At 51.9% G+C, this 27662-nt stretch overlaps 1 protein-coding gene and 1 long non-coding RNA gene across 4 annotated transcripts in view; one reads left to right on the top strand and one right to left on the bottom strand.

Annotated features, from left to right (window-relative positions):
• Positions 1 to 27662, bottom strand: part of CORO2B (coronin 2B) — a 126948-nt gene that overhangs the window by 20041 nt on the left and 79245 nt on the right. For all 3 annotated transcript variants that reach the window (XM_026478394.4, XM_044392003.3, XM_057303664.1), the window contains exon 3: positions 3651 to 3767. In XM_026478394.4, coding sequence (XP_026334179.1) covers positions 3651 to 3767 — 117 coding nt within the window. The remainder of the gene's footprint in view (positions 1 to 3650; positions 3768 to 27662) is intronic.
• Positions 283 to 8518, top strand: LOC130541946 (uncharacterized). The gene is made up of 2 exons (XR_008956085.1): positions 283 to 623; positions 2319 to 8518. It is a non-coding gene; the product is annotated as an uncharacterized LOC130541946 (long non-coding RNA).

Genomic DNA, 27662 nt, shown 5'->3' with positions numbered 1-27662 from the left:
TCTTGGGGGCCACTGTCCTTTCCATCTCTGAAAGGGGCACGGTGCTCCCTTCTAGCTCCAAGAGGTGTCAGTTCTCTAGCTCGTGTGCATGCGTGTGTGCGTGTGTGTGTGTGTGTGTGTGTGTGTGTGTGTGTAAGAGAAGGGCAGGGTGGTGGGTGGCTTCTGGTTGCTCCCCGCAGGGCTGACATCTTGCCTCATCCCACTCCCAGCTCCTGGGGGAGGGGCATCCTCTCTGGGAGGCGGGGGTGGGGTGGAAGGGCAGCCTTTGGATAAAGGAGCAGAGGAAAGCTGCCCAGCTCAGCCCACCAGGGAGAGGGGCCTGCCTCCCTCTCCCCTCTGGGACCACTCTTTCTCTCTCCTTGAGATGTCAGAAACCTCTCCCTTTCTCTGCAGCTGCTGGCCCTCTGGGAAGGCTAGGAGCACGAGGCTGGAAGCCCACAGAGCCCTTCCCTGCTGCCTGCCAGCCACCCTCCCTAGCTGCCGCAGAAGCTATAAAAAGCACAGCCGTTTAACAATAGGTGACATCACCCAGCGGCGGAAAGAACTGGATTCTGCCAGATGCCAGGGAGAGTTATGGCCCCTACCTCTCCCGCAGGACATGAGCCCATTGGGAAAGGGCCTGGGTATGTGCCACCGGAACCCTGGAGGGATGGGGTCAGACTCCCAAGGCTCTCCTCGCACTCTGGGGGAGGGGCAGGGCATGGGGCATGGATTTCCCTGGAGGGGTTTTCAGGGATGGGGACTATGGCAAAGGAGCTGGGGAGCAGGGAGGGCTTGCTGGCTGCCTTCAGTGTCCAAGCAGAGGGCAGTGGAGGGGTGGGGGTGGGCCGGGACCTGGAGACCTGGGCCAGACCCGCTCCAACAGCTACCCTCTAGCTCCCAGCCCCCATGAGGAGCACGGTGCCTGGCGCTTAGGTCTGCGGACTGGCCTCCCCAACCTGGTTCCGGATGTCGTGTCTGCTGTGCATAAGTTGACCATTTGGGCCACAGTGGGTTGAGGGAGGGTGTCTCAGGGGCCTGACTTTCAGTAGGTCAGTCCGAACAGCGCTGGTGGTGCGGACAGGCCTCCTCACCTGAGTGGGGGAGCTGCAGGCTCCTTCCCCTTCCGTGCCGCTCCTCCCAGGCCCTGGGGGGGATGCCTCCCCCCACCTTATGCCCTCGGTGGATGTCGGGCCGGGCCTTGCTCAGAGAAGCCTCCGAGATGTCAGTACTGAATGTTCGATGGATCCGAACTGCCAGCCCTTCGTGACTGTGCCTCAGTTCCTCACCTGGAAACCTAGGACCGTCGTCGAGGGGCTGAGGGGTGCCGGCCTTGCCTGCGCCCCGCCTCCCCGTGTGCCCTTGGGCCTCAGGGACCATCTCCAGGAGGGGCTATTCCAGCCTGGGGGGCCTGTTAGCTCCGCTGGCCCTGAGGCCCAGGAGGGGTGAAGACCTGACAGGGGCTAAGTGGGGCTCCGAGCCGCTGATCCAGGGGCAGCCGGACCGGCGGCCAGAGAGAGAGCTTAGCTCCTCTCTGCACCGAAGACTTAATCTCCTTCTCTCTGGCTCGGTGGCCCCGGGCCAGCCATGCCCGCTGTGCCCCCAGGCTGGCCGTCCTTTCCCTTCGTCTCCCACCCCTGCCAGCCACGCTCCTCCCCTGGATGCTCCCCTCCTCTTGGCTGAGCCACATCCCAGGGCTGGTTTGGCTCGGGGCGCGGGGTGGTGGGGCCCTCCTCCACAGAGCCAGCCGTGACCCCCACTCTGGCCCAATAGCTCCCCTTCCCTGATGCCCGGGGTACACAGTGTCCCCTACATATGTTGAGGTCCTGCCCCCTAAGCTGACGGTTTTGGGAGGTGGGGCCTCTGGGAGGTGACTAGGTCATGAAGGTGGAACCCTCAGGAATGGGTTTAGAGCCCTTATCAGAGAGCCTCCAGGGAGACCCCAGCCCCGGCCGCACGTGGGCACATGACGAAAAGAAAGCCCTCCCTGACCATGCTGGCACCTGATCTCGGACTTCGGCCTCCAGGACTGGGGACAACAAACGTCCGCTGTGCCCCCTCCCCGGGCCTCCTTCCACCCCTTCTCTGCCAGCAGTCCTGCTTCTCCAGGGCCCAGCTTTCTCGAATTCCCTCCCCTCACCCCTACACTTGCGGCAACACAAATCCCGGATCCCTGTGCGCATAGCCCTCTGTCCGACCTCCGTGGCCGCAGACACTTCAAACAGTGTGACACCTCGGTGAGTGGCGTGTGACCCTGCCCTTCTACCGGTGGTGTTTCCGGAGCAGGACAGAGACCCACAGGCACCGTGTTAGGCTCAGATCCCTTTTCCTCCTCACAGCAACCGCCAGAGGCACGTCTCATCACTGCTGTGACACAGAGGAGCAAAACTGAGGCCCAGAGAGGGCAAGTCATCTGCCCTTGGTCACCCAGCTGGCAGGTAATGAAGCCGAGATTCAACTGTGAGACTGCACAGCCGAGCGCCGCTCGAAGAAGGCCCGGCCCGGGAGTGCGGCGGGCGCACTGCGGCCCTCTGGTCGGCGTGCGCAACTGCAGAGACCCGCTTAGCTGGTGTGGTCGGCGCTGGGGCCTAACGCTTTTCCTGGACACACAGCGTGGAGCCTGGTTTCTTAGCCGGGCTCCTGGAGCAGCAGGCCCCTGACTCACTCCCGGGGGGAACAGGGTGCTGAGCTAGACCCGGGCTGGGCCGTCCCGGCCAGTGACCCTCCTGCCCTCGCCCTCCGTCAGGCGGAAGTTTGGACCAGAGGTGAAACCAGGGCGGCAAGCAACTCGGAGAGCCCTGGCTCCTCTGTCCGTCCCCTCATCGAGCTGCTCTCTCACTGCTTGTCTCCTTCCCAGCTGGCCGCCCTGGAGAGACGGGACACACTGGGGAGGGCCAGAGGCTCCCAGCCCGGACCGTGTGGGTTGGCGTCATGATGAGACTTGGCTGAGCCGGGGGAGCAGGGGCTGTGCGGCCAGCAGCCCTGCTGTGCTTCCCGGTGCGGGACCTTCCCAGCCCTCAGTGTGGCGGTGGCCGTGAGGACTAGCGACACCCCGGCTCAGAGTGAGTGGAGGAGCTCGGCAGGAGGCAGCCCCGAGTTGGAGCCCGTCTGCTCCCTCATGGCTGGTGACAGGGGCCCGACAGCTCAGCAGGCAGAGATGGGGCCGGCTGTGGTTGCTGGCACACCTCCTCGAGCTCCCTGTACCCCGAAGAGAAGGATGGGCAGCTCCTCCACGTGCCGTCTCTCCCGCTGAGCCCCTGTGCTCGCCGCACTGACCGCTGCGCCCTCCAGCCCCCCAGCTCCAGCCGCACCCTGCCCACTGGGCAGGAGGGAAAACACAGACGGGGAGGAAGGTCTTCGTCTGAAGACCACAGACGAGTGCTGAATCACATGCCTGAACTTCGTGTTTTAATTCTCACCTACAAAATCAACACCTCCAGACGAAATCACACTAAAGGCGCAAGATGTGCCAAATATTCCAGGGATTCGCTCTCTCAGTCCTTTTCCCAACTCCCCCCCCCCCATCCTGGGGCTAGCTGGAAGGGTGGGAAGAAGACAGAGGAAGGGCAAAGAAGGGAGAAAAAGAGGAGTTTAGGAAGGGAGGCCTCCAAGAGGAAGCAGGGAGGAGCCCCCGGGGTCTGCCCTCCTTGGGGAGCCCCTCTCCTGCTCACCGATGTGTCCTCCGAGCAGGAGGCAATGATGTTGTCAATGAACGGGTTCCATTTGATGTCCAGCACGTTGCCCTGATGACCACAGACCTTGGGGTAGTTGGGCTCAATCCTGCCCGTCTGTCAAGGAGAAAGAGAGAGAGAAGAGGATTAGTTGGACCGTCCTAGGGGGGCCCTGAAAGAAGAGCCTTTATTCTCGGCTTCTAAACTGGACGGGAAGGTCCCTGATGACCTACCACTGTCTTTTTTTTTTTTTTTTTAAGATTTTATTTATTTATTTGACAGAGACAGAGACAGCCAGCGAGAGAGGGAACACAAGCAGGGGGAGTGGGAGAGGAAGAAGCAGGCTCCCAGCAGAGGAGCCTGATGTGGGGCTCGATCCCACAACGCCGGGATCACGCCCTGAGCCGAAGGCAGACGCTTAACGACTGCGCCACCCAGGCGCCCCCTACCACTGTCTTATTCGCCTTCGCATCCCTGCCTCAGGTGGGTCCAGATGGTTCCGTGGCTGAGTCCTCCCCAACACTGAATGGTAATGGGGCAGGCGACACATAGTGGGGCAGGGCAGGGCCACTGTTGGTCCATTTGATGCCTTTGTGCAAATTAGGAAAAGGTACCCCTTCCTCAAGTAAAAAAGTTTCAAGTTAAGATGCTCCTATTAGCCTGCACAACCAAAGCCTCGTGGACAGCCCATACCTCCAGACACGGGAGCATATGTACTCTCCCCAGTGCCCTACTCCCCCCTGCCCTTCAGGGGAGGAAGCTCCTTCCTGCTGCTCCAGGAGTCACCAAAGACGCTGGGTCCACCTGAACACTGTCATATGAGTCACTCTGCCTATGATGTGAACAGTGCCGCTCCCAGATGTGGATGCTTGTTCAGTGCGCATCTTAAACAACTGTACACAGTGTCCTGTGGTTCAGAGCATTGTCGATGGAGTCACACAGGCCTGTGTTTGAACTACAACTCTGCTACCTTTTAGGCCATGGGAAAGTCAGTGAAGTTCTACGAGATTCAGTTTCCTCATTTCTGAAATGAGGAGAGTAATATCGTCTCTTAGCCTTTGGTGAAGATTGAATGAGCTAACGCTTAGCAAAGTGCTTCGTGTGGAGATTATCATCACAGTGAATACTCAATATATGATAACTGTAGTATTATTATACAGATTAGATAATAACACCTCCTCCAGGAAGTCTTCCCTGATCCCTCAATGGGTGAAGAGCTCCTCCTCTGTGTGCTCATAGCATTCTAGGCTTCCTTCCATCACTGGTTCCCTCATGTGCAATTGGAGCCTGTTTCTATTTGCCTGTGAGCAACCGAGGACAGAATCTGTCTCTTGTCGCTCATTATCCAGCTCCTTACAAGCCTGGCACACGCTATGTGCTAGGTACATGACCTGAAAGACATCCTTCAAAGGGATTGGATTCCACAAAAGATGAAACAAGGAATCTGGGGGAGGGCAGTAGGGAAGGGAAGGGAAGTCCATGTTTAACGAAGGGAAGGAAAATTATAGGCAAAAGCTGTGTTTCCACCCCCAGGCCCTTTTAATACTGGGTTTTTGGGGGGCATGGGAGGAGATAGGGAGGATTTTCTCAGTCACTGCCCATCGGCTGATGGTGGTTAGGTATTCAGAGGCACCCCAGCAAGGCCATACCTCCCCCGTCTTAGGTCCCTCAACGGATTCATGAAGAAGAGAATTTTTGCAAAGCCTCTGCTCCATGGGCCTTACGCTTCACCAGCACGATGCGGCAAGAGCGATCTCAGAGTGTGTGTCCTACTGTGACCTCTCCCCACCCACTTCCTGCCCACGTCTCCAGCACCTCATTTCCAGATCCTCTGACTTTTGGTGACCCAGCAATGGCGAGATGGGTAGAGAAGAAACAGACCCAAGAGCGAATGGCAGTGGTACACAGGGTAAGAAATGAGGCAGAGTAAGAGAGGGGGGAAGAAAGCATCGGAGCCGTACAGAGGGGAGCTTCGCGGACACCGTGAGTTGTGGGAAAATTACAGAACGGAGGCAGAGGAGATCTGGGGAGCACCACCAGCAGTTAGGAATGGGAGCTCCCCCCTTTGCCACTCTCTGGGCGATGCAGTTACAACGGGGATACCTTTTCAATTACCGTTGGGCCGTTGCACTGTTTCTTTAAATGAGACTTTAAGCAGAGACTCAGCCACATGTGACCGTGGCATTTGTCAGGGTTACACGTGATCTCCTTTGACTCTCGTAAACCCCGTGATTCAGGTCTGAGGAACTTAAGGCCCAGAACGCTTAAGCCACTTGCCCAAGTTTACCCAGCTGAGAGCCAATCAGGGGTTCCTGCCTAGGGGTGAGCCTTTTGAATCCCACTGCTCACTTGGGCCGGCTCCTCTCCTCCAGCCCTGACTTCCAAGGGCAGATAGGCCCTGCATTGTCTGCTCCCACAGCTCACACACTGTCTGATGGCACCATTCCTTACATTTGATCCCAAAGGCTGCATCCGAGTGCTCCCGGGGGAAAGCTATCTGCATTATGCGTTTGGCACCGAGCCCAGCCCAGCCGTATCTGAGGGGCACTGAATCAGTCGATAGGTGGCCATCAGCTAACAGCAGCTTCTGGCCCGCAGCCTGTGTGGGTGATGCACTGGACGGACAGGTTAAGCAACATCGCTGGAGCCTATTCAGAATGGAGTGAGGTCAGAACCCTGCACTGGGAAGGGAATCAGTCTTTTTAAAGCCGAGAAGATCCTGATGTAATGTATACTCCCAGGCGGACCTTGCCTTACACAATGGATGCATTCCCCAATAGGGTGGGGAATTACAATTGTCGTGACTAAATCGCATTGTTGCTTATGTGAACGGTGACCGCTAGAGTTGTGCAGTGCACAACCTACTTGGCTGTACATGGCAGCCCTCAAGGGAAGAACCCCCTTTCGACCTGGCAGCTCTGTTTTTCCTGTTTTATACTGTAAGTTTCCACATAACATTTTGTTTGAAAGACAAGTTCCACCTCTAAGAAAAAAATGTCTGAAAACCACTGTTCTATGGAGAAATCAAGTGAATAAAAAAACACCATTATTAACTCCAGGAAAAAGGTTGTATAAGAAGGCTAATGTAAATCATAGTGATAATGATTTATGTACAATATTTACATGCTGTAATAATGTAAATCTTGAATATTTATTGAAACAAGAGTTATACTATAGCGTACTGGGAGCACAGAGGTAGGGAAAGTGTGCGTGTGTGTGTGTATAGTAAGGGGGGAGACTGAACTGGAAGAGAGCCAGATCTTCATCTTCCATAATAAGAAGTCAACATACAATGTCTAAGATTTAAAAAATCTAGACATGGCGGTGAAAGCATGTAATTAAGAAATATGGGGATAAAAGCCAAAGGAAACAGCTAAAAGCCACGAACAGAGCTCCCTTTGGGGAGTGTGGCAAAGTGGGGGAGGGACTGCAGTCACAGAGAGTCGTGTGCTGGTAACCGTTCAAACGCTTTTCCAGGAAACAAAGGCCCTATTTGGAGCATCTGCCGATTTCAGTGGTATCACTATTCCCACCACAATAACTTTGATCGACCAGGGCGATGTCACCAGCAGTAGAGTCCGAGGAGACTCCCAACAGTCCAGGGTTATGTGACCTTTCTCCCATGGATATACTAGACACCAGTCCCCTGGAGAGCACAGAGAGTAGTCAAGTAACTAGGGAGTCACGAATTGTTAACATTCAGTACCTTTTTTTTTTTTACGAAATTTATTTAATCGCAAGTTCGCATAACTTAATTGTTAATAATGGCCGTGTGTACCAATCGGCTTGCAGAATGAAAACTGTAGCGACAGGCTCTCAAGAGCCGGTGCGAGCAGACCACAGCTCACGTCTTGTTCGACAGGCCTTGGAGCAGCACTAGACCCTATGAACTCTGGACCGTTACGCTTTGAGAGGCATAAAAATTAAAGAACAAAGAAATAAAATGCAGGTACCAGATGTTCTAAAGGAGGCTTGTTTTGTATTTTTTTTAAAAAGGTGAATAGTCCTCTCCCCAGACCCCCAAATGCCTCTGTTTTCTGTTCCAGCTTCTCTATGGCGGTGTGACTTGAGACCAAATCCCGATTGGTCTGGTTATAACCGCTACACAACACGGCCTTCTCCCCGTCACTCCCCTCCTCATTCGCACACCGACACTAACAGCTATCACTAATGCGATCGGATCTAATCCTCATAACAGCTTCATCTTACAGCCGACGGAGCAGAGGTCTAGAAAGGGTCCAAGGAGCAGAGTCAAAGTTTTTCAGTGTTTTATGATGTTAGGATCACTGCGGAGACAGTCAGTTCACAGAGCCCCAGTGGAAGGGCGTCAGGGGTCCCGGGGTCTAAACTGCCATCTGGTCCTTGAATCTCCAAGACAGCTGCAGCCTCAACAGAGCCGGGGCAGAGACCCTGCTGCCTGGGGTGGGGTGGGGAAGCCCCTTCCCTGCTGTCTAGAATCCTAGAATCCCGATGGAAATCTTCATGCTGTTGGTGTGGGCCTTATCCTGGAAGCCTCAAAGGGCAAATCCAGTCCCCCTTCAGTGAGATAGACCTTCCACATCAAAGGGTGGGTGGCAGCTGTTACATACCCTGAGCCTTCTCAAGGAGGAGCCCCACGCTGCGGGTCAGGTCAGATCCCAAATATACCTCACCTACCAGAAGACGGAGTTGGTAGAGGCTGGGACACCGGCCTCTCCGTACCTTCCTGCAGGTGCATTGGACCTAGTCTCTCAGGGACTTTTGAAAGGTTCATAACCTTTGGCCAATAATTCCACTTTGGGAGCTTACCCCGGGGACTCAACAGAGAAGCGCAGGAAGACATTCACTGCTGTGTTATTTATAAAAGAGAACAATAAATAAATGTCCAACAAGGGGGCACTGCCGGAATGAATTCTTGTACAGCGATATTACAGAATATTATGAGGTCATGGAAAATCGTATTTTTAAAGAATACTTGAAGACTCGAGAATCGCTTATGAGCTCATGTTTAATGAAACAGTCAGAAGCACGCTAGGTACGTAACATGACCTCTATGTATTAAAAAAACACATAGTCTGGGGGGCGCCTGGGTGGCACAGCGGTTAAGCGTCTGCCTTCAGCTCAGGGCGTGATCCCGGCGTTCTGGGATCGAGCCCCACATCAGGCTCCTCCGCTATGAGCCTGCTTCTTCCTCTCCCACTCCCCCTGCTTGTGTTCCCTCTCTCGCTGGCTGTCTCTATCTCTGTCGAATAAATAAATAAAAAATCTTAAAAAAAAAAAAACACATAGTCTGTGAGAAAATACATCAAGACCTGAAGAGCGGTGATCTCTGGCTAGTTGGCTACTCGTGGTTTCCAATTCTGCCACGATGAACGTTTAAAATTTGTATCGCAAAGACAGATGTTATTAAAAACACGGCCATACCCACTCGCAGCTCTGACAGAAAAGTACCCCTCTCTGGCTGTGGTCACGTAGGCCCTAAAGAAGTGAGGGGCAGACTGATGTGTCCCCCAGATTTATAGGTTCCAGAAGCTTTGGGGGGAAACATAACTATGTTAGCTCACACAGCTTCTCTGCTCCCCTGCTACGCCACGAATGGTTTGGGGGAAAACCAGCCCCCTGAAACCGAATAGCATCGTCTAATTGACTGCAAGCCGGTCTGAGAGTGTGGCGTGCACGCGGGCAGCCGGGGCCGGGTGCTGCCCGGGAAAGGCCGCCCGGGGAGCGGCGGGTGCTCGGGCCTCTGTCCAGGCTCTGTCTGAACCCCATGAACCGACTGAGGACAAGATACTGTCAAAGCAACCTGCACTGCAGCTTCAGCCTAGAATTTTCCACCGCTGCAAAGCTGAATTTTGGACACAGAAGCGAAACATTTCTGACCTGGGGAATCAGCTCAGCACGGCTGCAAAAGGACAGACTCTGAGCGGGAGGTGGGGTTGCCGGGCCCAGTTCTGGCACTCCCCTAAGCGGCCCAGTGACCTTGAACGTGGCCCCCACCCCCCCAAGTCTCTCTGGGCTTCCCGGATTCCTACACCCTGGGCTATCCCCTTTTCTGCTTCTTCGTGGCTGCCCTTTTAACCGTATGAAGCCAGGCTGGGCTGCCCCCAGAGGCGCCTTGCCTCTGGTACCGGGACAGAATGTGGATGGTCACATCGAGTCAGCGATGGGAAAGATGCGGGATGGCCGTACCCACGATGACAGCGACAAAGACAATAATGGTAAGAGCAGCTCAGCGGACAGGTGCTCACAGACCCCTACGCCTCGCGCTGAGCAATTTAGGCACGCTGTTTTATTTAATTCTCGTAACAACCCTACAAAGCTTCAGGAAATGCTTCGAACCCTCCAGCAACAATCCATTTCAGGGAGAAGAAGACTGAGCTCCTGGGCGGCCGTGCTGAGGTGAGCGGCGGCGAGGCGTGGGGCTGCAATTTGCACTTGGCGCTGTCCGGCCGGAGGGACCTCCGCTCTGCCGCCACCGACTCACACCGGCGGTGAGACACTTGCTAATTAGGGAGAAAAGTGATCATCAATCAGAAGGAGGACCTCAGAAATTCTCATGGGCTTCTCAGGACGGACTGGCCGGCATCTCTGCTGTGAAGCCCCTTGAACTTGCTCTCAGAGAACCCCCTTCCCTCACGCAGTCTCTCCCCTCTCCCTAGTCTTTCTCAAACTTAGCTACAGTTTAGAATCACCTGGGAAGTTTCAAAAAGTCCCAATGCCCAGGTTGCATCCCTATTGATTTAATCGCCATGACTGGGACTGGGGAGCCAGACATCAGTATTTTTTCAGGATCCCCAAGTATTCCAATGGGCACCAAAGTTTGGAAGTTCTAATGGTCGGTGGCATTCCGAGCTTTGGTGGGGGAGCCATTTTTGGACAGGCCACCTGGTCATCGCACTGATGTTCTGTGCTGCCCATGCCGATCAGAACGCACCGGTCTCATGTCTCATGGTTCAGGGCCTTGATCTCTTCGGTCAGTTAATCCAATAGACCAAAGCCTTCTAAGGAGGACACCGGGGGTAACGGGTCAGTCCGTTCTTGCTAGCAGGTCATCTATGTGGATAGCAAAAGAGCCTCTAGAGAGAGCCTTCTGGCCCCCAGGGGCACGCTCCTGGGTATTCAGACTCTCAGGCAGTCTGGGAGGAGATCTATTTCGGATAGAGGGCTTTACTCAAGCAAGAGCTTGCAGGATTGTTCTACGGGATTCCTGGAGTGGGTCCCCGATTTGTCCGCTTGCCTAGTGTCCGCCCTCTTCAATTCTCTCACCGGTTCATCTTCTGTACTGTCGCCTCGAGTCTACTTCTGCTGCAGTAACTCCCCTGCTCCATAAGATTCAATGGTTCCCTATTGCTTAGATTTGAAAAGCTGAACTCCTTATTCAAACATCAGAGCCGTTGTAGCCCCAGCTCGGTCCTGCTTTGACAGAATCCCTCGCCCCACTGCCGGGGCCACGCCATGGCTATTCACACTGCTTTGTGTCCCCGCCTCCAATGCTCCCGCTACCTCAATGACTTTTGTTCCTGGTTCATCCCTGCCACCGGGCTGGGAGCACCACGAGGTCAGTGACCTTGATAAAGGCATGTCTGAGGCCTCATTCAGGGCCCAGCTCACAGCAAGAGCTCAAGCGAGGCGAATGACTGCCCCCCAATTTCCCACCTCTGGGCCTTTGCTCATGCTGTTCCCTCAAGCTAGACACCCCTTCCCATCCTCAGCACCTAGAAAATACGATCCAAGGAATAGACAAATGCTCTCTCCCATCGCTATGCGGGGAGATAATTCTGGATCCGACTCTTGGGACCTTGAGAGACTCTCCACTGGGGCTGAGCTTCAGGGCTAGATTCAGAGTCAAAGGCAGAGTGTGGGAAAGGGGCTGTGAATGCTCTCGAGTTAGTTATCTGGACAGAGATAGGCTCATGGCGGGACCTCAGAAAGCCTCCTAACCCCGTAACTTCCTGTTTTGATTTTCCCCCTCATTCTTTTATCTTCATGTTTTTCAAGATGAAAAGGGTTTGCTGAATTTTCCAGTTAAGATCCCTGGTGTGTTTGTATGTGTGTATGTGTGCATGGGCAGAGGGAGCGGGAAAAGGCTCAGCGGGGGTGGGAGGGTGGGAGGGTGGTGAGAGGGTGTTGTTTGGGGAAGAGCAGTGAGGAATCCTGTTTCTCCTGGTATTTCGGCTCTGGGAGACACACTCAGCTCTTCCAGGCCCCAGGAAGAACAGGTGATGGGGCCGCCTTTGTCCATGGTCCTAGGATGGATGGCACACAGCCAGGGATAGCATGGGGAAGGCTCGAGACACAGAAGGACCAGCACCTGGTAAGGCCTGGGTAGATTTGGAAAGCCAAGTAAGTGGAGAGAGACAAGGCTGCAGAGGAAGGCCTCGACCAGATGGTTGAGGAAGTTGTTGGTCTTGAGAAGGAGTCTGGACTCTACCCCGTGGCAATGGGGACCATTGATAGTTTCACGCAGAAGAATGGGCCGCAGGGGGACCCAGGCGTGCCAGGCAATTCCTGCGGAGCAAGAACTATGTTATACTCAGGGAGATGAGGGGCTGAGAGAGGGACTCCTAGGGAGCATGTTTCCCAGTATCCCAGGCCTTAAAGGGGTTGGGGGATGGGGTGTGGGGGAGAGACCGCAGAGAGAAGAAGATTCTCCAGTATCCCAGGCCCCCCATCACTTCCCAGTGTCCCACAGTAGGGAAGGGGCGTGTGGGCAGAAACCCTCAACCGTAAACTGTTGGAACCATGAAACAATCGGTAAAAATGCAAGAAAAATATACAGGACTAAAATATAAAACATACAAAAATACAAAATACAAGACAGCATCTATGCAAATTAGGGGGAAAGACTTCATTTTGTTTGTTTTGCGATGAATAGAAAAGCACATTTCTAGTCCGGGCAGAAAATCGAAAGGAAAAGGTGCTCACAGACCCTCTCAAGGCAGTCAACAGGTAGGTGCACCGGGCCCTGGCCTCTCCCCCTGCCACGGAGCCTTGCTCTCCCAGAAGGAGGGGAGCCCTGGGGACGTGAGGCCTGGGCCACTGTGGAGTCAGCCACTGGCTCTGCAGTGTCTCCTCATTTCTTGGCCCCAAGCAGGCCTCATCCTGTGTGCTCCTCCCAGAGCCCTGTCAGTGCCTCTCCCCAGAGGCCCTGCCACGGAGAGGGCCCTAGGGAAACCTACTGCAGGAGGGACGGAGGCCTGGATGGGCCCGAGGGGGAACCTAGTCAAGGTCAGGAGCAGCTCCGGGGTCAGCCCTCTGCTTTTTGGCCCGGAGGCCTGAATGTCTGAACGTATGACACAGGAGGAGCCATCTCAATAGAGACCCCCACCCCCAGGCCTTCTTGTGTTTTCCAGGGACTATTGCCAAGAATATAAAAATCCCTTCCATTTGCTGTCTGGTCCACGGAAAGAGAGAGAAAGGGACATCCTGTGGCCTGAGGCTCTTACTGTGACAGCCCTGCATATGTCTCCGGCAGTGCGAAGGGAAGCTCCTTCGGGGTTACCCAGTCCCCCTAGGGTTCGGGGAACGCCACTGAACCTCCATCCCGGTCAGAAGGCTAGTAGCCTGGACGTCAGGGCACCTGGGCTCAAGTCAGCCCTGCTGCTCACTGGCTTGTGGCCTGGAACAAGTTCCTGCCTCTCTGGGCCCAGCCTCTCCTTCGGAACAGTGGAGGCATTCTGGAGGGCCCCAGATAACAAACCCGCGGTACCCCTGCCCCCCAGGGCTTCCGTCTCTACGGCAGGCGTTGCTAATGGCTCACGGCACCCTGCCTGAGCCCTGCGCTCCTTCTTCGTGATCAGCAAGGGGACGTCTGAATGTCTACCTGGGGCCACTTGACCCTCTAGGGCTCCGACAGCTGTTCCCCAAGCCCCAGAGATGCGGGGTAGCTCTCAGCATTCAGAGAGGACGCCTGAGGCCTCCGGTAAGTTAATCCCCACAAATGCCTTCACATCTGCCCCCTCCAGAACCACCGTGCCCACGCCCCCACCTCCCTGAGGTGCTCCAGCAGCCTTCCAATTGCTCTCCTGGGTGCTTGGCCCCTCTGGAACCCCAGTGTGAGATTGGCATTCATAATTATCACTCTCATTGTACAGCCCCTTCGGAACCTTCTGTGGGTATAACCACTTGTAGGAATTTGGGCAGTTGGATATCCAAGCTCCTTTCCTGATCTGGGGGGACTGATGGGATGCAGCTCCCCACCTTCCGTCAGGAGAGTTGATGTAGGACGCCTCCTACCCAGAGTCCTCTGGGGGCCGAGGAAGGACACCTCACCAGGCGTGAGCAATGATACTTCCCACCCGGGATGGCCAACGACTGCCCCAACTTCCTGCTCTGGGCCCTCAGGGGCTGACTTGGTGCTTCCCTGGGTTCCAAGACTAGCTCTTCGCCACCCCCAGCCCCTTAATCTGTGAAGGCCCCCAATCCCTGTCTGCTCACGATGGCCACAGTGACCTCTGCTGCTAGCACCCAGGAATCCTGTCATCCGCCTTGTTCCTACCTCCTCAAGCTTATCTGCTTGGCCTTTGAGGGGCCACACCCTCCCTCCCCCCACCTGACCCACCAGTTTGTCCAGGTCTATTGGGGTCATACGTCTCAGATCTGTCAAGAGACAGACCCTATGTTAAATGTTATGTCTCAGGTCCTAATAAAACACAGAAATCTCCCTAAATCCCAGAATTTTGGTGACCACACCTTTTCTCAGACTGCTTCTCACATCTGGAAGAAACACAGAACTTCTTGGCTAGATCATGTGTGCCCTGACCCTTGGTTGGGGAAAATACGGTCCCCAAATCAGGGGACTCCCCACTGGTCCACGACTGCCTCACTGCCCATCCCCACATTCCTCAGGATACCCATCCTTAGAAGGACCTGCTCCTTTAGACCCTCCCTAAGCCCTAACCACCCTTCAGGAGCTCCCCTGACTCCTGCTCCTGCTAAGACATCGTGTCTGACCCTTCCACATCTTGTGATTTCCCTCTGCCATCAGCTCCACAAGCCTGTCCCCCCATAACCGGCCATTGGTGATAATGCTGGCTGCCATTTACTGAGGGCCTTCCAGGTGTCAGACCTGAAACCAAGTGTTATTTCAATTATTTCCCACAAGAACCTCACGAAGTACATATCATCACTGTGATTTTTTTACAGATAAGGAAACCAAAGCTCAGAAAGTTTAATTAATACAGTGGCAAGGCCAGGACTCAAGCCTCAGTCTGCGTGACTTCTGAATTAGGATGTAAGTTACACGAGGCGTGGTGCTTGGTCTGGTGCTGTAACCTGAGGGCCTGCAATTGTGCCTGACCGATGGCAGGATCTCAGTAAATTTTTGTTGAGTGCCATAAACTGTCTGAGTGAGAATAATGCTACAAACTCTTGACCGATTCAGATCCCCTGTATAGTTGCATGGGTTGTGCACTGCACAACTCAAAGGAGGTACCGTTCAAGAGGTGTATAGTCTTCTGTGGTTCTCTACCCATGATGCTGCCCTGCTTCTCAACTTAGCACTACCTTGTATCATTTGCTTTCTTTCATGGCCATTGGTTGTCTTCCTAAGAGATTATCAACACCCTCATTTTTTAAAATATAGACTCCACACCCAATATGGAGCCCAACACAGGGCTTAAACTCACGACCCCAAGATCAAGACCTGAGCTGAGATCAAGAGTTGGACGCTCAACCGACTGAGCCACCCAGGTGCCCCATCAGCACCTTTATTTTTTAATGGGATGATCATGGAGGGTTCTCGGCAGAGTATGGGACCCAGTGAAACCTACAAAGCATAGAACAAGCTTCTTACGCCCTCTGGCCCTAACCACAATGTCAGTCTATATTCAGGATCAAATAATCCCCCACCCACATGCTGCCAGTTGCCCAGATGCTGCTTTTGTCAGCAGCGGGAGTGGATCTGAGTGCATTGTTCCCACTCCCCAGAGCTGGGCCACTCCTCTGCTTCGTCTCTTTGGAACCATCTCCCGACAGAGCCCACAATCCATCGAGAGGCTGCAGCGTCTGCAGGAACCCAGTGCCTCGCATCTTCCTGGCCGAGACTCAGCCCTGGGCTGGCGCTGCCCCCGTGGGAGCTGCGGAACCCCAGGGCAGGGCAAGGGGCCTGTGGCTCACACCCTCGGCCTCGGGCCATCAGAGATATCTAAGAGGCTGCACAACCTCGGAGACAATGGCCCTGCGACATCATTGGCCTTGAAAGCCCCCTTTAAATGGAAGGTGAGCAGCTCACTTCTTAGATGCCCCCCCATCCTAAGCTTTCTCTCACTGCATCTGCGAGGCCCGGTGGTCCTCGGCGGGGCGGAGGGGCGCTGGGTGAAAGGATGTACCACGCACACTCCGAGCTCTTGGAGCCGGCATCTGGTTCTGGTTCTGCGCACACTAATGAGTGAGCAAGTCCGTTCCTCCCCGGGCTTCAGTTCCTTCAGGAGACAATAAACACAAGCCCCTCAGCACAGCCCTGGCACCAAATAAGCACTCAATAAACCTCACTAACCATTATTATCTGCAAAATAAGGGTCTGCGTTCCCACCCTGCCCCCCTTGACTGTGCTCAGTGCCTCTGGGCTGCGTCTCCACCCATCACGCACCGGTGAGCTCTGCATGGGTGGGGCAGGCGCCTAACCCAGCCTGCAACCCCAGACCAGCACAGCCCCTGCACACGGGCTCAAAAGTGTCTGAGGAACGGAGCTGAGACATCGGGGCCCTGCCAGCTCTGACCGGCTGTGGTTATAAATTGAACCTCCACCCATTTGCTCATCAAACACACACAGGGACCCTCCCCGGGCTTGGCACTGGCCTTCTAGAAAGGAAATCCCCCCTTTCCTCTTTGAATGTGAGCTCCATGACTTTCTGTCTGTTTTGGTCATGGCTACATCCCCAACCCCTAGTACAGTGCTGGGAAGAGGACTGACTCTCAGTAAGTTTTCACTGAATGGGTGTGTAAGTGAGAAGCAGGTCCCATTTTGCAGAAGGTCCATACCCTCCCTTATCTGCCCACAGGGCCAGGGCAGGGACTGGCTCTTAGTGTGGAACAGCGCTGGGCTGCCAGAGGGGGTGGGGCGGGGAACACATCCCCTGGTAGGCCTGCCACCTGGCCTCCAGCCAGATCCATTATCTTTCCAGTGACCTGGGGCTACTCTAATTCTCGAACAATAAATGGGACGTGAGGTCTGGGCCTTGTTGAACAGCAACAGATGCAGCCACGGAGGCTGGGGGCTGGGAGCGCACTGCCTGCGTGTCGGGGGTCCCCAGAGGAGACAGTGTGGGCAGCTCCTCTGAGCTTGCTTCTCACTGCCCACCCGCTGATCCCTGGGACACCATCCGTTGGTTGTCCCCTGGCCCCAGGGCCACCTTCTTGGGGCTCTGGGTGAGAGAGGGAAGAGAGGGTTCCCATCAGCACAGAAATTGGGGCTTCTGCATCCACCAGAGCCCACACCCTGTACCGTGGCACCCGAGGCCATGCCTGGCTCAGCCTGGGTGGGAAGGGGCTCTAACCTCGCCAGGGTTGCAGGATGAGCTAGCAGCCAGCAGTCAGCCGCATGCGTGCTAAGCAACTCTCCTGGGGATGTCATGCGCCCATTAAGCCTTAGTCAGAAAGGGACAGTGGCACTTGGGGCTCAAGGGGGCAGTTATCCTTGCTATTCAAGTGGCCCTCTTAACCTCTGTCTCCTCAATCCTCATAGCTAGAGAAACGGACCTTCGGCTAGATTGGTCCTAGGAATTCGAAAGCCAAGACGGGCCAGGAAGAGAAGGAGAACGTTCTGTTTGAATTCAGGGGTCCTCCCTTCGAGTGTCTGTGCAGCTCACAATGACTCCCTAATTATGGCCTTTATCCATAGATGGGGAAGCTTGCAGCCATGTTAGCCACGCCCCAAACACACACACACACACACACACACACACACACACACACACAGCTGACTGGATCAGAAAGAACATTAATTAAGCTGAGCCAATCAGATTCGGTGTCACACCCCCTCCTTCATATACAACTGATTGGACCAGAATGAACATCTAATTCAAATTGAGCCAATCAGAGTACTTGACCGCCGCATTTAAAGTTGTCACTACCCCCTCATCTTCCCCCATTCCTGTCCCCTTCCCTAATTTATTTCCTAGCATTATCTTCCATTATACTCTACAACTTGCTCTATTGTCTGTCTCCTGCACTGGAACGTGGGCCCCAGGAAGCCCAGGATTTTTGTCTGTTTTGTTTCTTGCTGGGTACGTAGTGTTTCCAATAGTACGGCACATAGTAGGTGTTCAGCAAAAATTCTCTCTTCTAGGAGATGTAATCATAACTCCCATTTACCAAGCACCTACCGCGTTCGTATTTTCTAAGTACTTTAAATATGTGTTAACTTGTTATTTCCCTTTTACAAATGACTTGTCTGAGGTGACATGGGGAGAGGCAGGATTCAAAGCTGTCTCGCAGGGGCTGGATGGCTCTAGGTGTATTATTCTATTAGTGATATTGGTTTTATGGTTTGCAAACACATTTATAAACATGGTACCTGAGTTCTCCCGACTCCCCTGGGGGAGGTACTAGTTCCCTAATTTTTGAGATGAGAGAACCGAGGCCCAGAAAGGTTAATTGACTTGCTCAAGGTCACAAAGCAAAAAAGTAGCACAGCTGAAAGCAGGACCTTGGACTTCACACCTTCCCCCGGAGCCCTACTTCTTTTCAGACAAGGCGTCTCTCCTATGTCTACAAAATGCTATTCCTACCCTCAGAAATGTACTCTTTCCCTGGGAGAAGCAGCTAGGGGAAGGGACAGATTTGCAGGCCCAAGCAGAGGCTGAATGGACTGAGAAAGGAGAATTAACACGAGCTTGTGTCCCCCTAGGTACTGTGAAAGCCTCATAAAGGAATGACAGCAAAGCAGAGGCAGACATTGGAAGGGGAATCCAGAGCACATGGACGGTGGGGGGTACAACACTCCAGTTCCTGTTGGATCAGAAGTATTTCTGCCATCATGGCTGCCTTCTTCAGATTACCTTCTGCTCTATTTCCCAATTAAAGTATGGCTCATAGAGCAGAGAACAATACTGTACTTCCAGCCTGTGGTCTGACCAGCACAAAAGGAAGGGGGGAGATTTCCTACTTTCTTGACTCTAAAATCTTGCTGGTTTATAAAAGGATCACTGACTCTTCAGTTGACTCATACCCGAAACTCCACTATTAGAGATTCATTCCTTTGGCACTACACCTTGCTGCTTTTAGCATATAGATACTACTGAGGAGTGCGCAGTGGTGGGAGATGTTGTTGATCACTGACAACTCATGTGAGTGCACTTTGGGACTTTCCTTGAGGCAGTTCTGAGGGGAAAGAACTAACGGTACTGGTTGGGAGGGTGGAGAGGGGGAGATGAGTATGAATGAAGTGGCTGGGGTCAGTGCAAACTCTTCACCTCAGACCTTGGCTGATGAGGTCATTGACCATCACCGAGTTTGGTGATCTTCATGCTGTGTCCCATAGAAGAACTGCAACCAATGAGCCTCTGGTGGTCAGAGCCCCTGCCCCTCCACCCCACCACCAGTGTGAAACCCAGAGAAGGGAGGGCACTCGCTCAAGTCACCCAGTGAGTCCGTGAACAATGGCTATGCCCAGGGCCACACCCAGGTCCGCAGACACTCAGGTCAGTGCCCAGTCTCCGCCCCGCCAGTTCTGGAGGCCCTGCTTGAGGGAAAGGGGCAGTAAGGTCATTTGAGGGTGGCTCTCGGGCTTCATTCCCAGGTGACAGATGCTGGTGGGGCATTCTGCCTACCTCTCCTGACTCCTGGCACATATGTGCAGGGGGTATCCCCTGCCTCATCTCTGGAAGCTCCAGCAGGGAGCTCTCAGATCCCAAAGAGTTGCTCTCCATCTGGAAAGCCTTGCGGGGCCAGAGGACAGTGCAGTGGCCAAGCAGGGGAGGCTGTGCTACTGCCATTCCGCCAGCAGAGGGCGGTGGCTGCGCTGCTCTCAGCCACATCCAGAACTCTGTATCTAGAGTGGGAGGAAATTTCACAGACCAGCTCTTACTAAGGCTGGGGTTCCTGACTCACATTCCAGCCTTGACTTGAATGCTCCCAGTCAACTGTAGCTCACTATTGTGCTCACTTCGCTAGAAAATTCTTTATATTGAGATGAAAATCTAATCCTCCTTGTGTGTCTTGCTGTAAGTGCCTAGCTCGGCTCCCGGAGCCACACAAAGTCAACCACTTTTTTATCTGCCAGCTCTTGGGAGCTGGAGCCTCTGTCCTAGTTGGCCATCCACAGTGCTGTGTGACTTTGGGCAAGACACTCTCTTTCTCTGAGTCTTTACTCCCTACCTATAAGACCAGGGAATGCACCCTGATAAATCCCAAGGCTCCTTCCAATTCTGACATTCCCCATGACGTCCCTTTCATGGTTGCTGCTGAAAGGCAGGAGAGGAGACACCGCACCCCCCATCTCTTGGCTTGGGCTTCCAGCACTCACAGTGGCTCCCAGGTACTCCTTCAGCACCCTCCAAGCCACAGTCTGTTCTTAGTCCCTTTCCTTTGGAGTTTGGGTTCTCCTAGCTGCTCCTCTCATCCGCCTCTACCTGAGCTCAACCAGGCGACCCTGACACCTTCCACCAAGTGCATCTGACCCAAGCTACAGGTCACTGAGCTCACGTTCCACCTGCGGTCCCAGAATGCCTAGCCTCTTGGTGGGGAGCAGGGAGGACAGGTTCATGGGTGGCAGGTCCCTCAGAACCTGGTTTGTTGCCTTGATCAATCTTATTCCCTTTCCACCTCTCCCCAGGCCTCTGCGTCCTGGACCAGCTTTCTTTCGGGTTCTAGTGGTACCTTTTCTACTCACTTCCAAAGCTGAGCCACTGCACCATCCGTGGCTTCTCTTGAGAGTCAGATGGTTACACATACTCACAGAAGACAACCTGAAGACATTCAAAAAATATACACAACACCACACAACACACACATACGCACCAAGTCCAAATTACCAAGTTGTTCTGATCGCCCCGGAGATAATCCTATTTATTTTTGGTGTAAGTCTTCCCCACGCGGCACTCAGTGAATAAGTGGAGTAGGGTCCTCCCTATGTGCTAGCCCTGTGGGTCCCCCATCACACTTGCCTGGGCTTCTGAAAAGGTCGAATTCTGTTGAGTGAGCATCACCCCCCACCCAGCCCCCAGCCCCCCTTCGAACACTACCTGTTCCTATAAAGCACTTTAACCCTGGAATGTAGGAGAGGCAGCCTCCAAGGTGGCCCCCTGCAATTTCCACCTCCTGGCAGACACACCTCGTGTAGTCCCCTCCCAAGTTTTACCAAGGTTAGTCTGTGATGCTAATGAGATGTGGTAAGAGCTATAAAAGCTTGCGGTCTCTGCCTGGGGCCCTTCCTCTCTTGGATCGCCACTCAGGGGAAGCCAGTTGCCATGAGTGAGGACGTTCAGCCGATGGAGAGGCCCAGGTGGCAAGGAATTAGGGCCTCCAGCCAACAGCTATGTGAGTGAGCTTGGAAGCCTATGTGCCCCCAGTCGAGCCTTCAGATGACTGCAGCCCAGCTACACAACCTAACTGCAATGTCCTGAGAGATCCTGAGCCAGATCTCCCCGGCTAAGTTTTGGGGTAATTTCTTATGCAACAGTAGAAAACGAATACAAAAATTAATGATTCTAAATGTTTTTACTTCACCTTCTTGGTCCCTCTCCAGTTCCCTATAATGATTGGTTTTCTATAATAAATATAACATTTTTATTAGCAGGAAAACTCAGGGATTTCTTTATTGAGCCCTCCAACCAGCCTGGAATGATCTCTCCAGTAAGTTCATATTTATTTCTGGCCCTGGGAGCATCAAGTCATAGCTAGCTCAGAGATAGCCTTGCTCTTTGCTCTCAAAGGAAGTGGGGCCACCCAGTGACACACCAAAAGTAGGGGCAACAGCAGGACTGGGTTTCTCGTTAGTGCTCCTGGCTCTTGCTCACTCCCGCCTTTATGCTAAGCATCGCAATTTCTTTCAGAGAACACATCCCCCCACTGGGTGAGACAAATCTACCACACTCTTCACAGCCACCTCCACTTCGCCCTGTCCAGAGAAAGGCCCTGTCATCCGTTTGCAGATAAACAAATATGCCAGCAAATGAGCCATGGTCCAAATGTGGACAAGATGCCCTGCTTCTCAAGGTCAAATCCCCTCTCAGGTTTTCTAAGGGATGTGCTATTATGTGTATTTCTTTGCTTAGCTCAAGTAAGAGGCAACCTTGAGCTTGAATGGCTTCCACTGCACCCACATAAAAACTCAAACTCTTTAGTATGATCTCCAGGTTCTGGGTCACCTAGCCCCTGCCTAACTGTCCATCTCTCCTGCATCTCTGCTCTACTGCTCATCCACAATGCCCCCCCTACATCGGCCTTCTTTGCTGCCTTGGGCCTTAGCACCTGCCGTTCCATCTTGTGAAGACACTCTTCCCTGTGGTCTTTACATAACTGGCTCCTTCCCATCCAAGTTTTCAGAGAGGTCTTACTTGACCATCTTATCTAATATATCCCTCCCAAGTCTCTATCACATCACTGAGCTGGGCTTTCTTTCCCAGCACTTACTGTTGAAATCATCTTAATGACTACTTTGTTCCCTTGTTTATTGCTGGTCTCCCCGACTGGCCCACACAGCTCCTGAGAACAGGAACCTTGTCTGCATACCTGTCTGTACTGTTTGCATGACCCAGAAGATTCTCTGATCTCTAGTAGCTCCCTTTGCTGCTCTCCTTCACTCCCTGCCCGCGCCCCCCCTCCCCAACCTGTGCCTGCAGATTGCCAAGTCTGGGTACACAGTGGAGCAGATGACCCAAGCCATGTCACTGACCGAGGCTCGGCATATGCCAGGGACTGCTGACCTCTCGGCCCACATCCTCCCAGTTTCTTCTGGTTCTATCACCTTCCAGCAGTGTGACTTTGGGTACGTTACCTAACTGTCCTGTGACTCAGTTTCCCCCCTGCAGCTTCATAGAGTTGCTGTGAGCATCCCATTAGGACGTGGAGCCGTCCCTGGGCCATTGTATGGGCTCAACGGGTGTGAGAAATTGTTCTCATAACAACCCTGTCAGGTAGGGTTTATTACCTCTGGTTCATAAATAAGAAAACCAAGGCTTTAGGGCCTAATAGCTTAGCTAGGAAGTAGCTGAGTCAGGATTCTAAGCCCCAAAGCCCATGACTCCACGGCCACATATACCAATTCTTTTTACAGAGATGGAGCTAACTGGTCTGAATTCTCTCCCCTTTCCCAGCAACCGCATCCGAACACATAGAGGACTGGCTTTCTCTGTGTTCCTCCAGCATGAGGCAGTGCCCACACTACCACAGTCTCCAGCATGCTCTCCCATCTCACAGATGGGGCAAACTGAGGCTGTGAAGGGGCATGTGGGTGAGCAGAGAAGGCCAGGGCAAACCCAGCTTCATGATGCCCAGGTCACTGGATACTGCTCCCAGACGCCCATTCAGGCTGCTCCTTCACGCGGGGGAATGGCTGCAGGTGGCTGAGTTGGAATCTGCCAGAAGCCTGTGTCTGGTCCACAGGGCCTCGCTCATCACGCCTCTCAGCCAGGGCCTTAAATTCAAAGCTCATAGTCCAGCAGACATGGGGGTAGGAAAGACAAGGACCAGCTCAGGAGAGGGACGGGGCTTGGATGTGGAGAGTGCGGGAGATTCTGGGGAGTCAGGGCTGGTGTGGGCTTCACCAGGAAAGGGAGGGGAGGCCTGGGGAACTTTCAGAGTGGAAGAGGGCCCCATGCAAGTGAGGGAGAGTCGGAAGGGGCGAGGCTGAGGAGAGGGACACCCAGTCCCCATCTGCCAAGGGCCTCCCTCTGGGCCATTCCACCGCGACTGCAATTCCTCTCACTGCCCCGAGGAGGAGTGACATTTGTACCTCACCCAAGCTCACACAGCTAGTTTCTGGCAGTGCCAAGATTTGAACTCAAGTCTATCTGACTAGACACCTGTGTATATATATGAATGTGTATATTTATATATATAAATTACATACAAAAATTATAGATTTATACATAAATTTTATTTATTTATTTACTGTAACTCAAGGAGGGGACTGCAATAGTATAAATAAAAATGACAATGCAGAAGCCCCCTGTCCACACCCTGGGCCAGCACAAAGCTCCCTCGGCCCCTTCCTTACCGTTCCCCAGCCCCCAGCCCCCCCGTCTTGCTGCCCACTCCAGCTGTCCAGGAAGAGGTCATTCAGAGAAAGAGGGAAGTCCCTTCTCAGCCCACTTCCTTTTCTTTGTCTGGGGCTCTGCTAGGAGGGGTCAGCTAGGCAGGAGCAGGAGACAGAGAAAGGAAGGAAGAAAGGAAATCCCCACCAGCTGTCAGGAAAGAGGGTGTCTCTTGGAAGTGCGGTCTGCGCTCCCCAGGTCCTGTGGAAGCTCGGAGTGCTGGGGGATGGGGGAGGCTGTCCTCTTTTGCCTCCTTTCACCTGAGCACCACCTCACCCACTTCATGTCCTGACATCTGGGCTCCCCTCTACTACTTCTTCTTCTTTTTTATAGATTTATTTATTTATTTTAGAGAGAGAGCAGGGGGAAGGGCAGAGGTAGAGGGAGGGGAGAAAATCTCAAGCAGATCCCCGCTGAGCGTGGAGCCCGATGCAGGGCTTGATCCTACAATCCTGAGATCATGATCCGAGCCAAAACCAAGAGTCAGACGCTTAACCCAATGAGCCACCAGGAGGCCCTCCCCTCTACTTCTGAGGCCCGTGTGACACCTTGGGCAGGGTACTAAGTGGCCCAGGGCCTCATTCCCGGTGTTTGTACATCTGAGCATCTTATGATGGCCCAGCATGTGCTGGGTCCTGTGCCGGCCACACAGAACGTCTCCAAGGAATTCTCCATCTGATGCCCCTTCCTCGCCTCAAACAAATAGGGCACCCAGCATTGGCGAGTATGGTATGCTGCTGATAGTAGAATCCAGGTGACGTTCTCTGCAGAACTAGTTAAACTTAAAGGTATGTTTGCAAAGTTTCATAATAAAATGTTGATGGAAGAAAGCTATCTTTCTCTACTCCAAGTATTTACTGGGGAAACACGTGATGTAGGGCCATTTAAGTTAAGAATAAGACACCACTATTGCTGAACACTTTCCTGGAGGTGCTATCCAATGCAATTAGAAAAGAAAAGGTACCAGAAAATTGTAAGTAAAGAGGTGAAATTATTCCTACTTGCAAATGATAAGATAGTATCCCCAGGACACCTAAGAGAAAATGCTGAAAAAGTACTATAAACAATTAGTGAATTCGGTGACATGGTGAGATAAAAAATTACCATAGAGCAACCAATGGTTTTCCAAGATACAGTGGCCAATTCACAGATGTAATGGAAAAAGGTCCCTGTATACAATACCAACAGCACAGCAGTAGATACAGATAACAAGAAATGCATAAAATCTACATGGAGAAATTTTTTTAACTTACTACAAAAGGACACAAAATACCAGGACAAGTAAACTACAATCATAGATTCAACATCATAGGGTTGTCCACTATCTTTAATTTATCCTATGCATTGAATATAATCCTAATAAAAACAACAGGGTTTCATTTTGTATCTATATAAGCAGATTCTAAAATTAAATATTAAAATAACAAGCAAGAAGAGGCAGCTAATGTTTGAGAAAATGATGAATGATGACCAGCCTTATAGATATTAAAGCACATTATAAAGTCTTAGTAACACAGCATCGTGGTACTGATATGTGAATAGAGAGATCAGTAGAAAAGATTGGACAGTCTATAAATAAACCCAAATACATACAGAAATGCTGAATGTAGCAGAGACTGCATCTCCAATCAGATGATTTGAAAGATGGAGGACTCACTAAGGGGTATTAAGACAACCAGATAGCCATACAGAAAAAAAAAAAAAAAGATGAATCTGTATCTTACACTTTATACCAGGGTAAATTTAAATGTATCAAAGATTTGAATATAAGGATGAAACTATAAAATATACTGGAAGGCATGGTGAGAAAACCATGGTATAACCTCAGAGAAAGGAAGGCTTCTCTAACCATGACCCAAGATCCAGAAGCCATAGAGGGAGAGACTGGTTAATTAGACTTCTTGGCATTTTAAAGAAGAAATCTACACTGCAAAAAACACCATCTGAAAGGTATAGTTGCAACTCATATCCCAATTAAAGAGCTAATTTCCCTAATATATAAAGAACTTATTCAGTCAGTAAAAGAATCATTGACCCTGGAGAAAAACAGATGAAGGAAATTTACCGATAATTCATACAAAATGGAAATGCAGATAGATTTTAAACATATAAAGATATTCCAGCTTCATTTTCAATAGAAATGCTACTTGAAACCACTCTGAGAAAGTTTCCCACACTTCATCTTGGCAAAAAAATTAAAAGTATGCCAAGACTCCATTTTTAAGGGGGCAAGGAAACAGGCACACTTATACTTTGCTGGCAAGAATGTACATTGTTACAGCCTCAATGGGAGACAATTGTGTCACTATCTATGGAAATTTCACAAGCACACACCTTTCCCCCTCGTTTGTAAATTCTAACTAAGGAATGCTTATATCCAATAAAATACGGAGATCTTAGCTATACACCTCATCGAATTTCTATATATGATACACTCATGCAACTACCACCACAATCAAGATCTAGAACATTTCCATCACCCTAGAAGCTTTTTCATGCCAACCCAAAATGCGACCACTATTGTCACTTCCATCATCATAAATCAGTTCGTCTGTTCCTGAACTTCCAATAAGCAGAATCATACAATGTGCATGGTTTTGTGTCTGGCTTCTTCGGCTCAATATGTTTTATTAATTAATTAATTAATTAATTAATTAATTTTTTATTATTAGTTTTAAGGATTTTATTTATTTATTTGTCAGAGAGAGAGAGAGAGCACAAGTAGGGGGAGCTCAGGCAGAGGGAGAAGCAGGGAGCACAATGCAGGACTCGATCCCAGGACCCTGGGATCATGACCTGAGCTGAAGGCAGATGCTTCACCGACTGAGCTGCCCAGGTGCCCCTGGCTCAATGGGTTTTAAAGATTCATCATGCTGCTGTGGGTATCAGTAGTTACTCCTTTTTACTGCTGCGTACTATTCCATTTTACGAATCTACCACAATTTGTTTATCCTGCTGATGGACACTGGGGTTGTTTCTAGTTTGGGCTATTATGAATAAAGCTGCTAAGAATGTTCTTTTACAGGTCTTCTTTTGTGGATATGCGTAGTCGTTTTTCTTGGGTAACCTATGAGTGGGATTGCTTGGGTAGACATCTGTTTCACTGTAGTAGAGACTCAGAACAGTTTTCTAAAGTGGCTGTAACATTTTACATTCCCACCAGCAAAGCAGGACAGTTCCAGGGGCTCCCACAACCTCATCAACCCTTGAGATTATCAGTCTTTTCAATTTTGACCGTTCCGGTGAGTGTATGGTACGACTGCCCGTTTTAATTCGCATTTTCCCAGTGAGTAATGACCCAGTGAAGTGCAAATAGGTCTTAAACATGTAAAGAGATTTTCAGCCTTGGTCTTAATAAAAATGCTAATCGAAACTACCCTGAGAAAGTAGCACCTCTCCGTAGGCCGATCGGCTTTTTGGATATTCATTTTTGCACGATGCTCATCTAAGTCTTGCCTCTTTATTTTCACCCAATTTGAACACCGTCATAGACTACGGACACCGGTCCTCTGTCAGGAAGATGCCCTGAACATAGTGTCCCTGTGTCTGTGGTCTGCCTTTTCGCTTTCTAAATGTATCTTTTGATGAGCAAAAGTTTTTAATTTTGATAAAGTCCAGTTGGTCAGTGGTTTTTATAATTATTGCTTTCTGTGCCTGTTCAGCAACTTCTGCCTACTTCCCCGTCAGGAAGAAATTCTCGTGCATGTCTGTGCGAGTATGTGTGTATTTCCTGGGAGAAATCACAAACGTCTTGAACCATCGATCCACGATCTGGGCATTTATTCAGGAAAGACACCTGAGGAACTGTTATACGAGTTGCTCTCTGGTAAAAGCACCG

The sequence above is a fragment of the Ursus arctos genome, unplaced genomic scaffold (assembly GCF_023065955.2).
Source record: "Ursus arctos isolate Adak ecotype North America unplaced genomic scaffold, UrsArc2.0 scaffold_28, whole genome shotgun sequence".
Lineage (NCBI taxonomy): Eukaryota > Metazoa > Chordata > Mammalia > Carnivora > Ursidae > Ursus > Ursus arctos.
Note: the sequence above shows the minus strand (reverse complement) of the source record. Positions and strands in the feature narration are given on the sequence as shown.